General features: G+C 41.4%; 1 protein-coding gene across 1 annotated transcript; it reads right to left on the minus strand.

The window, feature by feature from the left end:
• Window positions 1-799: 799 nt before the first annotated feature.
• LOC308332739 (uncharacterized protein) lies at window positions 800-13226 on the minus strand. The gene is made up of 16 exons (XM_080788779.1): window positions 12973-13226; window positions 10744-11758; window positions 9907-10299; window positions 9509-9681; window positions 9050-9255; window positions 7888-8155; window positions 7576-7665; window positions 7323-7481; window positions 6907-7053; window positions 6373-6612; window positions 5840-5989; window positions 5477-5723; window positions 4745-5029; window positions 3930-4157; window positions 3706-3837; window positions 800-3276 (listed from the first exon to the last, which is right to left on the minus strand). The coding sequence occupies exons 1-16, from the start codon at window positions 13096-13098 to the stop codon at window positions 2906-2908; spliced, it is 4230 nt and encodes a 1409-aa protein (XP_080644905.1). The 5' UTR covers window positions 13099-13226; the 3' UTR covers window positions 800-2905.
• Window positions 13227-13551: the final 325 nt, after the last annotated feature.

The following is a 13551-nucleotide window of genomic DNA, read 5'->3' on the forward strand; positions in this document are numbered from 1 at the left end:
CGTTGCTGTTTGTATTTGTAATGTATTGTAGCCTACTTTTCTCTTTTTTTCTGGACATGATCATATCAAATTTAAAATGTATCTTGGCCTGCCCTATAGCTGTAACCTGACGCTGCCAGATCCAAGAAGCTTGCTACACAAGTTTGTTTGTTGCTGTCTTAGGGAACATGGTTACCCAATACCGCCCCCATGTGGCAGAGTCAGGTTAGCTGTACTCAATTCAATTACAATGTACTCCCCTGCAGAAGTAGAATTGAAGTGCTGATCCGTTTAATTCATTACCCCAAATGTGACCAATGTAAACACACACACACACACACACACACACACACACACACACTCTTGTGTCCTAACAGTACATGGTGCATTTATATAGAGCCTTTATCCAAGGTGCTTTACATAGATTGTGCATTACATTCACCCATTACTGTAGGCCTACTACTGGTCCAAGACACGATTGTTTTGTTTGTTTTTTGTTTTGTTTTTCATTTTAGGGTTTAAAATAAAATATGACATTTTCTTTTTCTTTTTTTTAGTACCCTGACCCCTACTACATATTTTCTACAGGTTTATTATGTTTTTGCATAGTATTTAAGTAACTTTTTTAATTAAATTGTTAATGAGACTGCAGTTTCGAGAGATTTCACTACTTTTGTGGGACACAAAATAAGGCATTTTAGGTTTTTTTTAAACAAATCTTCATAAAAGTCATAACATAGGCCTATACTTAAAAAGTAAGAATTAAAATTAAAAAAATCCTAAGGTAGAACATAATTTCAAATAATGGAGGACATAGTACTCACATTTCCACTTTTTTATTGGCGCACACCAATAAACAAACGCTTACGTGTTTCTGCTACGCCTACGAGCTTTCATCAGAGCATAAATATGATATATCTGCTGTTGGGAAGAAACTCCAAAATGTACATTTTTCAGGAAATTAAGAAAACCCTATATTTTGAAAACAAAGCAATATATTGTCAATTACTTTCCATGAGAGGGGGAGAGGTGGTGGATTGAGCTGTTTTAGCAGACAGTTTGAGGGTCCCATGGATTTAAGAGGTTTTGTCCCAAGCACTTTTTTATTACTTTTCATTGGTTCAATACATTTCAAAACAACACAGGCGTAAAGGGTGTTCAATAGCACTGATTTATGCAAAAAATAACCTAAAAGAAATGGAGTTACCGTAGGTTGTTTCCTCCCAACAGCAACAATATGTTAAATATGATTTGTTAAAGCAATCAGAATGACTTGCTTCACTGAAAAATAGCAACATCACAATGAAAACAAAAAATTATAAATCATGGCATGACACCCGAAGCTGATTTTGTACTTCAGGTTCAAAACTACAGCAGGTTTAAAAACATGGAAGGCTAGTAAGCAACGCAGCTGCAGCTATAGAATAAGATATATGCGAGGTGTAGCCAGTGTGCCAATAAATACCATATATAGTAGCCAATAGTAGTAGTATCATTATTTTAAACATTGGGCTGCAATTAAAAAAAGAGATTCACACACGTGTGAAGTGAAGGGCGCTCTTATCATACATCGTCTCATTCTATATGTCCAGCTTTGAATGTTAAACTATGACGTAAAACTGGCCATTCATTATCAATGGCATTTAATGTTTGTGTTAGGACAAAGTTTGTGTTTACACGCACACTAAAAGCCTGACATAGGCCCTCAAAAAGACCAGATATATAGCGTGTCACTTTGTCCCAGGCTATGGACTTGTAGATTTGCTATTTTTGAACACTTTCAAGCATTTTAACTCAAACATTTGGTCTTTGCTTCTGGGGTTCCAAATACAACATTTTGAGATGGGGGTCAGCGGCCAAATACCTATAATTCTGGGGGTCCTTGACATGTGTGTGAGCAGTAAGCGCCAATGTGTGTTTTTTTCATAAAACTGTTTAGAAGGCATTTGTAGAATGGGCCTCAGGTCTTAATGGGTTAATTTGATTAGCTGCAGTGTTGCCTACACAACAGTGGTTCCCAAACTTTTTCATGTCAAGGACCCCCAAATTGACACCCATTAGAACATATATGCCAAGAACCCCCATAAGAGAAGATTTTACGACTCTAGCAGTGGGTTTAATTTCAAGGACCCCCTGGAACTCCCTCAAGGACCCCTGGGGTTCCCCACTTTGGGAACGAATGGACTACACAACATCACAGTGTACTTATACTTATATGGTCAGCCTTATGCAGCTTGCCATGTTTTTACCCTGCTGTAATTCAGCCTGACCCAGAAAACAAACTACAAAATCAGCTCCATGTTTTTACCCTGCTGTAGTTCAGCCTGACCCAGAGAACAAACTACAAAGTAAGCTTAGTAAACTTAATAATCACAAAATACTAGAACATACCGGTAGGCTAACTGCATAATTGTCAGCCTTCTGGTTGGTCGCTGACTGACCAACCACTGCCTCCTTCTTTATGCCCAAGTATACGGCGCCAAATATGTTCTTTTTTTTTACCCAGACCAAGTTCAATATAATTATTGAATACTATAAATATACGAGACAACTGAAAAGAAAAAAAAGTAGAAAATAAAGGATTAACTCATTCAGGACGGGAACTCCTTTTGGTGTTTCAAGCATTATGTTATACTTTAGCTAGTATGTTTAGTAGCTTGAAATGTTTGAGAATGACTGACATGGAAAGGTTTTTCAGAAAACTACTTTTAGAAGACATTTGTATAGTCTCAGTCCTTTAATGGACTAAAATGGTACTGGATATAAAGAGGATTGGTTTTGTCAAACCAAGCAACTGGTAAGTGGTCCATTGTGTAAATGTGGTCAAGCAGGCGTCCTTGCAGGAGAGATCACACAACACACATGTAGCAATAAAATAAACACTGTTCCCAACCCTAAATGCAATGTGACCTGTGTTGGCAGCGACTCACATATTTACATCCGTCACTGATGTTGTTGAGTCCATGTCCTGAGCCAGCTTCCTCATCGTGTTCCCCATCCTCCTGGGGGCTTTGACTTTCTGCTGGTAGGCGAACTTCTCAAAGCCCCGGTGTGCTCTCCCGGGAATGTACCTGAAGAGGTGGTCCTTCTTGTACTCGGCCACAAACTGCGCGACGTCGGCTCGTCTGCTCTTCTTGTGGATGTGCGACGGGGCCAGGGACGTGGGCAGGCCGCTGCAGGTTCCTGCTCCCACCGCGACGAGAAGCCGGTCCGCGGCGCTTCCGAGTGCTCCCACCATCATGCCACAGAGCTCCATCCTTTCGTTGGTGTAGTGGTCGCTCACGCGTCCCAAGGACTCTGCAGAATGCGGAATTAGAGCTCGGTATGTCACATCAGGTTGTATTATTATTATTATTATTGTATTAAGCAATTTTTAAGTAGCGTCTGAAATGTATCGTGATCATTAATATTAAACCCTATATAGTGGACTCATTTGAGCCCCCAATGCACCGTGGATGTACGGTATACAGACGATGGTCACTAAGTCAAAATGTTTTTTTTTTCTTCTTACTTTTTTAATCGACGTGTTCATTTGACCCACTATATAGCGAGAAGCGTATGGGTGACTGAATTCGGAACACAACCAATGTCTTGGTAAAAAGGGGGTTTGTTTCATAATGCAAAGCCCAGATTAGAAGATGAGAAGTAGATGTCAAATTTGTCACTCAACAAATTTACAACTGTAAAATTGTATAGCAAATTTAAGTTCAGTAGTAAGTAACATACCTTTGAATTCGATATTCATGAACTCGTTGACTAAGTCTAAGCTGATGTTGCCTCCAGGTTTTCCTTCAAGGTTTGCCACACGGTTCCACTTCAGGTCTTGTCTAATGTGCTCCGGGTAGAATCCCTCAATCCCTATTCAGACAAGATGCACTTGATTAATGACATTGGTATCACAGTGACAGAATGCCCATAGCGACACATTACATTTTCACTATAAGTCCTACCGGTGAGCAATCGATGGCAGGTGGTGAAATCCTTCAGGTGGTTTCTAGCCCAGAACAGAACCATGTCCATTTTCCAGAAGTCTGTCATGGCTTCTCCGTCACCCTCTCTGATGGCATCTCGTCTTGTCATGTTGTAAAGCCCCTCCCACACAAGAGCCTTCGTGTAGTTGAGCACATGGTCGTCTGTATCGGACGCAATGAAGCACATCTCTGAGCAGTACCATGTAGCTGTAACGGGGAAAGAAACAGTATCTGTATTCGTTAAGCATGAATTTCAAATGAACTCAGGAACATACCTTCGCTGTCGGGCAGAAACCTTGCATCTCAATATTTCAACTTTTTATGTTTTCAACACACAGGTAACGGTTTTTTGACATACAAGGTTTCTGGCCATTAGAGACTATATATATTTGTTATTTAACTGATTAGCAGATCTGTAGTGAAGTCAATTAACCACAAGTCCAACTTAAGTCTCCAGAACTCAAGTCCAATCACTCAATCACCAGTCCAAACTCTTTAGTAGCTGAATCGTGTGGAAATATATCATGCAACTCTTAATTCACAATTCTTTGTCCCCTCTACTGGTGATCATTATCAGATCATTTACTAATTCTAGTTTTAGTCTATTTTTAGTACACAATAGCTTAATTTTTTACAAGCATTTTGCATTACTTTTTAATTCACGAAGGTCAAAGTTGAAGTCATACAACCCTCGAGGTCTGAAGTTACAGATGGTCAGAGTCAAAATCAAGTTTAATACAAGTCTCAGAGTCTAGGCGGTCAACACATTGGAAATGACAAGTAGTTTCTCTTACACTCGTCAGAGTCAGCATTGCCCTGTTCTGACAGACTCAGACAGTCCTTGTGGTACCACTCATGTCTCCTGCACTGGTCCATGAGTGCACACTGTACCATCTGTCCCCCTCGTTGCTCTTTACAGTAACAGTATATGTAGGTGCCGTCTCGTTGACACTCTGAGCTGCAGAACCAATCCTGAGTGACGCTCGGGTCGGTCGTCTTCATCCGCACGCAGCCTTCATGGAACCACACGGCTTCACAGAGGTTGCTGCTGCACTGCACTAATGGTTCACCTGGTTTTTCTAAAATAACGTAGACACAGATTAAATTTGGACATAAAAAAAGTAAAAAAACACTCAACTATCTGACATATAAGGCAAGGCAAGTGTATTAGTAGAATAGCACTTTACATTCACAAAGGTAGTTCAAGATATTACACTGTATATGACGCGTAAACAAATGGCAACTGAAAAACACGGTGAAGAAGCTTTCTGCTTCTACGGGCCGACTGCTGTTTCACTTAATAAGAAGGGTTTATTTAATATACTGTAAGTCTGTAGCATCTAACTTACATTAAACATTTTACAGGTGGCTTGTTAGTGGCGAGATTTCATGATTGATCGGATGGCCTCTACGACAATGGGAGACTTGGCCCTATACGCCACGTTCAGACCAAAAAAAGCCTTTGCGCCGCTGAGACAAGCAGCCAGTTGTATAAATAACTTAAAGCATGCTCTCATTTTGTCTACCTTGTCCACAGAAACAGGAATCATTCTTCTTTACTTCAGAGAGACTTGCAGTGGCAGCAGCGGCTTTTATGTCTTCTTGGGATGGTGGCATCCACACCAAGTCCACCAGTCTGTGTGCGAGTCCACTAAGCCACTCCATTTGGACGTTACCCTTACGATCTGTGGGGAAGTCTGACGGCTGCTGATCAACAGTGTCAAGGTTGCACTCGGTAGCAGCGTATAAAGTGATGTAAGCGGACGTCACGAACTTTGTAGGAAACGAATAAACAAAAAAACATTTGTGTATTGGAGAACATGCATTGAAAATGATATGCATTTGAGGAAAGCTAAAGCAATGCAATGCACATTTTCGGAAAATATTACCGTGATGAAATCCACATCCCAGACACGTTGTAGCGTTTCCTTGCACTTTCCTTCAATACACTGGCCTCTCACTGCGAACACTGACTTGAGCTGGGACAGAGATCCTCGAGCCTCCAGACTCTTCTCACTCAACAACATTTCCATGATGTCCTGTGGTTCAAGGAGATGATAAATATAATTGCCAAAACTAGACAACCTTTCTTTTGTACCCAGATATTTTTTACACTATTCTTTTATTCAAATTAATCTGTTAAAAAAATGAATCCTTCCGTGACACTGATGAGGAGCCCCCACTGGGAGGACGTAGCACCTGACTAGCACATCTACAAGCATCACCCTCAAAGTGGCATTTGTATAAACTCTTGGCCTAGCGGGATGCACCGTGGATTCGAACCCCTAGACTCCATGGTTGGTGGTATACTTCACCCCTACACCGACTGCAGGCCCTCATTATTAGATAAATTATGCGACAGAAAATGTATTCTTCATTCATACCGATGTAGCCTACGACTCAAGCGCTTTAAGTTTGTCACCTGGTAACACAGCGATTCCTTGGGATATTCTGGCGGCGCGTCCACGAGCCCTTCAAATCTCTGTCGAGCCGTTGATTGACTGGGCTCCTCCGTCGCGTCGACGACGTTGAGGCCGTCTGAACAGCACAGCACTTGGTGGGGTTTCTCATTCAACGTTGGAACATATTCAATGAGGCTGCCCATTATCTCACTGTCTCCTTCTGCTGTGCTCGAGTCCACAGGGACTGCCCCAAGATTGACCTGTAAAAAGCAAACGCCCCATTAGAGAAATGTTCCTAGTTCTTATGGGGGAATTTCACTATCTTTAGCCCTGCTAGTGTAACGAAGGCCCGGTCTGTCAGCTGGTACAGTACCAGTACATCCTTATGTTCCCTGGGTTCTAGGGGAACCCGCTTGTAAGCGGGGAACGTAGAACCCAGAAAACATGGATCCACCACATACGGCATCAAAAGAAATACAGGCTGGATTTCCATGGGACTTGTGTGTACTGTGTTAGTATTGTGAGTGATTGTACATCTGTACGTGCCGACTTACAACATTGCTCTTCTTGTCCATCTGCTTGGAGTACTTGTGGGGAATGTGCCATACAACCTTGCTTCTCAATCCTTCCAGGGCTGTGAGGTTGTCGACAATTATGCGCATCACAATTGTCTTCATGCGCTGTCGCAGTGCCTCAAATGTCTAACATAAAAGAATACAAATAAAATAGCTGGTGGTCATGTGCATGTTTTCTTTAACCCATTTTGGGGCGGGAACCCCTTTTGGTGTTAGCATCATGTTATGCTTTAGCTATTAAAAAATAGCAGATCTACAAGCTCAAGCGAGTGGCGAGCTTGTAGGTCTGCTATTTTTGAAAAATCTAAAAAAAGAACGACTGACATTTTCAGAAAACTGTAATTTTCAGTTTTAGAATCTGATCTCAGGTCAGAATGGGTTAAAGGATTGTGTACCTGTTTGGATGGCAGGATGCTGTCTGGTGACACCTCGACTGCCTTTTTCGGAGTCCCTCGTCGATGGATGAATGTTACGCGGTTTCTATGGGCAAAGCGAAATGACCAAATGGTGGGCTTGTTTCCTCCCAGACGTTCATGCTTGGCATGGGATGCGATCTGTTACGGGAAGACATGAGGTTTGATCACTAGGGAGGAATTCATTCAACAAAATGGTAATGAAGCAATATGACGTAAGAAGTTAAAGTAATACCCTGATTCGGTCCCAGGTGAGAGAAAATGCAGGAACTCGATTGGCTCGAGTGTTGTGCGCCAACGTCTTCCTTGGTAACATTAGTTGTTCCTAAACATAATGAAGATGAATGGACAGTTTAATTTGAACAATTGTTCATTTTTGTATCACACCATCAAGCCAGCCACACACACACACACACACACACACACACACACACACACACACACACAGTTTTATATGGTTACGACTTTCTTTTTCTTCACCATTTACTATATGCATATGTGTTTATATCGTTTTACTTTTATGGTCGTATTGCTCCCCTATACTCACCTCTACCTGTCCTTTCCACAGCTTAACCTCTTTATCGTGGTCATCTTGAAGTCTGGCTATGTTTTGCCTGGAGACTTTTATTCCCTGGGAGACTCCAAGGCTATTCATGATCTTGAACACCTTTTGTGAACAGCCTTCCCTCCACATCTCAACACCAATGACAGACTGGACAAATGTCGTTTTGCAGCTCCTGGTGGACAGAGCGATGGACACGACAAGTCCAATCCTCTTATCCAGCAGCTGTTGAGCTTCCTCTTCAGTCATCGGCCTACACATCAAAAGTCATAGTTAGCTTCGTGTTGCTTTTATAAAGTAATACCTGGTGATGATTAGAAAGACATCAACCTCAAAAGTTAGTGCAATGTTCTTTTAAACAGTACTGACATGATTATTAGAACGTTTTTCTTACAGTGGAAGTGAAATACGCTTGCTTTTTAACATGATACAATAATAATGTATAAGAAACTTGTGTGAACTCCAGTTCATATTTAAGACTAGAATGTGAAGAAAACAAATAGTTGTTTGCTACCAAAGGCTGGCAGTGGCAGTTGTTACAGTAGGTTACGAGTGGGTATGTGTTCAGAGGGAAGCTATAGGAGATACAGTACTGTCTGTCACTCATACAATCATAATGGAAAGGTTGAACTGACTGTGGTATAATTATTGTATATTCTTTGGCACTTTCTTAACCTTTTCCATGTTCATAACTTGAAGTAGTTCACACCAAGGCCAGGACAGCAGGGTTATGTGTCATTGCCTTGTGGGTTGTGGCATAAGTATTCAGCTTTACAAGTATAAAGTTAAAACTTTAACCCATTTTGGGCGGGAACCCCTTTGTGTTTTAAACATTATGTTATAATTTAGCTATTGAAAAATAGCAGATCTACAAGCTAGAACTTGTAGGACTGCTATTTTTGAAAAATCGTTAAAATGTGACTCAAATCTTTCAGAGAATTGTCATAATTTAGAAAACATTGTTTTTAAATTTCGACGTCAGGCCTGAATGGGTTAACCTAAAAAAAATGAAACTGCAAGGTCAAAACGGTGTTAAGTTTGTAAATAATAAAGTTGGAGCGTCTTAAAAGCAATTTATAGAGCCCTTCCCATTTCTAAAATATACAAATTAAAAAAAAATCTTAATTTCGTTAAGAGGGTTACACACCTATTTACTTCTTCTTTACGATTTGGAATTACAAATTGTCCAGTCATTTTATTTGCCTGTGGGAACATCGATCGCAGGCACTTAAGAGTGAGAGGTGCCTTTTCCTCGACCCACGCATTTGTCTCCTTCCAAGAAAACGAGGACAGGTTTTCGAGTGTGGGTTGCTTCCTGAAAGGTCCCTCCATATCTCCGGACAACTTAACACGCTGTAAACAATATATAGATTAAAAGAAACATCAGGCGTTGACACTAAGGTCTCAGAGGCACTTGCCCGTCAGGCAAGTTCTACTTGCCCAATTGGTCATGCCCTCTTGCCCTAAAAGTAAATCGTACTTGGTACATTATAAAACGATAGGTGGAATTTGAATTATCATTCACTTTAACATGACAATAATTTGTTCAATGCCAAAAATAATTGATCAATCGTCAACTTAAATGTCATGGTTGTGACAACACTACCTCTTTGCGTATGATTTCTTGGCACACTTTGTTGAAAGCTCTGACAGCAGTTGGCACGTCCATCAGACGTTTAAATGCAGCAAGATAATGTCGATTTCTTAAGTAGTTAACCGCTTTGCTGAGGTTCGTCCCCACCTTCTTGGGCGCTGGAGATGGACCATCTGATGTGGACACTGGACAGACAACATGCATAGCATGAAACCCATTAACATTTGAGTTAAAAATTGCAGGTGTAAAAGCTCAATATCTGCTATTTTTGAATAGTCAAAGTATAAAATAATGTTTAAAGCGTGCACGCGTGCACGCACGCACACACACACACACACACACACACACACACACACACACACACACACACACACACACACACAGTTATTTATTTAAATAATAACAACAACCTGAGTTCAAGTTTGTAGAGTCCTGATCCACCCGAATCTTTTTGCAAGGCAGGGGGTATTTCTTCACGGAGAAACCGGTCCAGGTGCGCATATTCTTGTGTTTTAGTCTTTTCGTTTTGGTATTTATCCACTTCTCGCACGGATCTCTACATATGAACTCCTCCGGCGACAGATGGGGCAACAGCACCTGCGCAGACTTCAAATCGAGCAGTCTCGATATTCTTATTCTCTTGAAGCCCTGTTGATGTCCGGGAAGTCCCTCTTTCTGGATTTCTCTTTTGCAGTGACTGCAATGTATAACGACGATCTTAGAAGCGGAACCCTCCGAGCTCTGTTTGGACGCAGACGGCGTGTCCTTCTTGGGCGCTGGAGGTGGACCGTCTGATGTGGACACTGGAACAGGACAGACAACATCAATAATAGCATTAGCTCATTAAGATGTGAGGCCGGTTTAAGAAAAAGTATTCTAACCGTTTTCTGAAAGGTTGTGCAAACAGATTTGCACAAATGTTCACGTTTTTTTTTTTTTTTTCAGATCTACATGAGCTTATATATCTGTCATTTTTGAAAAGCCAGGTCAAAGTATACAAAATAAAAATAAAGGTTAAAAGTGGTTAAAACAATTATGATACATTAACTACTTTTGTTGGGGACAACAATTCCAAATGCAATTTCGTGCTGGACTTATTTGGTTTATAATTCATATCAATGATCATGTGACTAATCTAAATAATAATAACTCCAGTCCAGGATTCATGTAGTTAAGACTGACCCAAAAAGCACAAATCAATCACTATAAATATATAGTTCTTTATAATAATAATAATAATAATCAACCTGAGTTTGTGTTTGTAGAGTCATGATCAGTAGAAAAACCAGTCCAGGTGCGCTTTATTTTGCATTTACCCAATGGCTTTGTTTTTGTCTTTAGCCACTTTTCGCACGGATCATTACATATATAGTCCTCTGGTGAGAGATGGGGCATCAGTACTTGCGCCGTTTTCAAATCAACCAGATTAATTATTCTCAATCTATGTTTGCTACATTTCCCTCCAACTCGTCTTTTGCAGAGACCGCAGCGTCGCACAGCCTCAGAACCGGACCCCTCAGCGCTCTGTTCAGACGTAGATTGCATGCCATTGGCAGACTTCCTCACGTTCCAATCGATAGGTAGCACAGTAGGCAGCCTGGCACCGACAACATATGGTAGAGAGGCCTTTGTGGTTGGTATAAACGTAGGTGGCACCTTAACAGTCCCTTCCACGTTCGGTTTAGAAGTAGATGGTGTCTCGACAGAAGCTCCCATGTTCTGCGTCGGTGGTTTCTTGAGAGAACCTGCCATTCTCAGCATAGAAGCAGACGGTCCGACGGCGGCATCTCTGTTCACGTTCGATTTACAGGGTTTTGTTACGTCGACAGAGTCTTCGTTCTGTTCAGAAGCAGCTGCAGAAGGTATCGTTTTTGGAATGACAACAACGTAGCGTACGGGAGCCTCCGTGTTCTGCGTAGATGTAGGTGCAGGAGGCAGCGCTGGAACACCACCACCGGGCCCCTTCGTCTTGTCTCGTTTAGATGGAGGTGGTGTACCGTCAGAAGAACCACTCCCGGTCCATGTGCGCTTTCTGCCGTCAAACGTTGTCTTTGATTTGACCATCTTGACGCACTCCATGCATATGAAGTCCGACGCCGCCTTAAGATGAGGGAACAGTATTTTCGCAGTCTTCGCGTCGACGAGCGATATTATTCTCACTTTGCAAAGTGAGAATTCTGCTTTGCAGTTGCCGCAGCGTTCAGAAGCAGAACGCAAGCCCTTCTTCGGCTCAGAAGCAGATGCTGTGCTGTTGCCACAATCCTATAAGATAAGTGATAAGACAAGACAAGACAAGACAAGATGGTGAAACTATATAGCTCTGGTTAGGAGGAGAACATCTCCTTAACGCTATGGTACCTTCAACTTCCTGCGCACGCATGAAAGGCTGCAGTGCCCGTCGACTGATGCAAAAATAAAAAGAACACTTTCGCTACTCAGCAATACAAATAAAAGACGGTTTTGTGGAGTAGAAAGACTACTTTCCCTAGTGGACGGACGCACTCTGAGCCCCCTACCACACGTATAAAATACACGGTTGGTCGTGAAAATCTGGTCAATGGAATTTTTTGACAAGATTGACAGGATCTGTAGAGGGCGCAGTGGAGTAACTAAAACGTATTTTTTTTCGGGCACGGGGGGGGGGTAATGGACATTATTAAATTAAATTATATTAAAAAGTAATTAAACCCCTCTTTTTCTTCTTAAAATTGCTAAAAATAACAGCTCGCTAAATTCTAGTATCGTTACACCCCTATGTAACCATGATGGAGGTAATCTGGGAGCCCATCATCAAAGAAAAGAAGGAAAAACAGCGCCCTCTTTTCCTTCAATTGACGGAGTCAACCATAGTAGACTAGAGTCAAGGCAACACTATCAATGGGTGGAAAATTTGATTGTTATTCTCTGTATGCCCCCCACCATGCACCACCCACCCCTTTCCCCCCTCACTGTATATGTTTCTTTTCCATTTTTACCTCCTTTATAATTAATTCCTGTTCTGTTCTTTGGCTATAAAGAAGTGTCTATTTGTACGTCTTTAAATGTTTTGATGAATTGAACAAGGTGGACCCTCTTGTAAACAAGTGTAATTCTTTATGGTTTCGTCCACTCACAGTTAACAGTCTTTGTATTGAGTTTGTGCTTAGAATGTACTGTAAACTGCAAACTGTTAATAAATATTTCAATCAATCAATGCTTTCAAATACGCGACCCTATCGGTTGGGAGGTGTATTGCACACGGATACGTTATAACATTTTGAGAAAATGGCCGGCAATCGGATTAAAAATGCTTTTTATTTAACAATACGGAAGGCACGGGTGCCAATACCCGCCCAAAATAAATTGTAACATCCGTAGCCGAGGGGCTGAGCACTTTATATTTGAAATCTGAACGTGTATGTAGATGTTAACGTCGTAAATGTAGCACGATGCTCAAAACAGGGTGAAGTTCCGCCATGACCATGGCTAAAGCGTACCATACGTGTAGATGTTATGTTGTCAGAACCCTCCATGTTCTGTTCAGAGGTAGATGCTATCATGTCGTTGGCAGAACCCTCCATGTTCTCTTTAGCAGATGGAATGTTGTCACAATCCTCCTCCATGTTTGGTGCTGTTAATATTGACACAGTCTGCACAGTATACGTTTGCAGCTTAATTAGGAGAAATTAAAACCAATGTTTTTCAGCAAGACGTTCAACCGCCAAAGCAAAATTGATAGCCTAGCCGCCAACTTTACTTTCCGCCGGGGTCCTGTTAGACCACGCGTCGCTTCCACATGACGTCAAGGTAAAACCAAAACAACCCAACCGACTGAGGCTACTGTCGGGCAAAAACCTTGTATCTCCGTATTTTAACGTTCTTTCGTAAATTAATGCCCTGTTGTCACATAAAAGTGTCCCACAGAAGTAAAATCTGCTAATTTTCACTATTTAATTTCAAAACAAACTTTCAAAAGTAACGGTTTTGGACATAGGCCTACATACGATAAAAATCTAATTTCCACCAGGTCTCTTTCTAAAATCGAATCTAAGCCAAGCACTGGAAGGCAGACTGGA

This window comes from Protomyctophum bolini (genome assembly GCF_963924005.1).
Source record: "Protomyctophum bolini genome assembly, chromosome: 18".
NCBI lineage: Eukaryota > Metazoa > Chordata > Actinopteri > Myctophiformes > Myctophidae > Protomyctophum > Protomyctophum bolini.

What these genes read in the sequence shown, in the direction of transcription:
- LOC308332739 (XM_080788779.1), bottom strand. Translation starts at nt 13,098, where the DNA reads ATGGAGGAGGATTGTGACAACATTCCATCTGCTAAAGAGAACATGGAG. An exon ending in GGGATGTGGATTTCATCACG is followed by an intron (nt 5,724 to 5,839) that starts GTAATATTTTCC and finishes TTTCCTACAAAG; the next exon opens with TTCGTGACGTCCGCTTACAT. An exon ending in CAATGCTGACTCTGACGAGT is followed by an intron (nt 4,158 to 4,744) that starts GTAAGAGAAACT and finishes TCCCCGTTACAG; the next exon opens with CTACATGGTACTGCTCAGAG.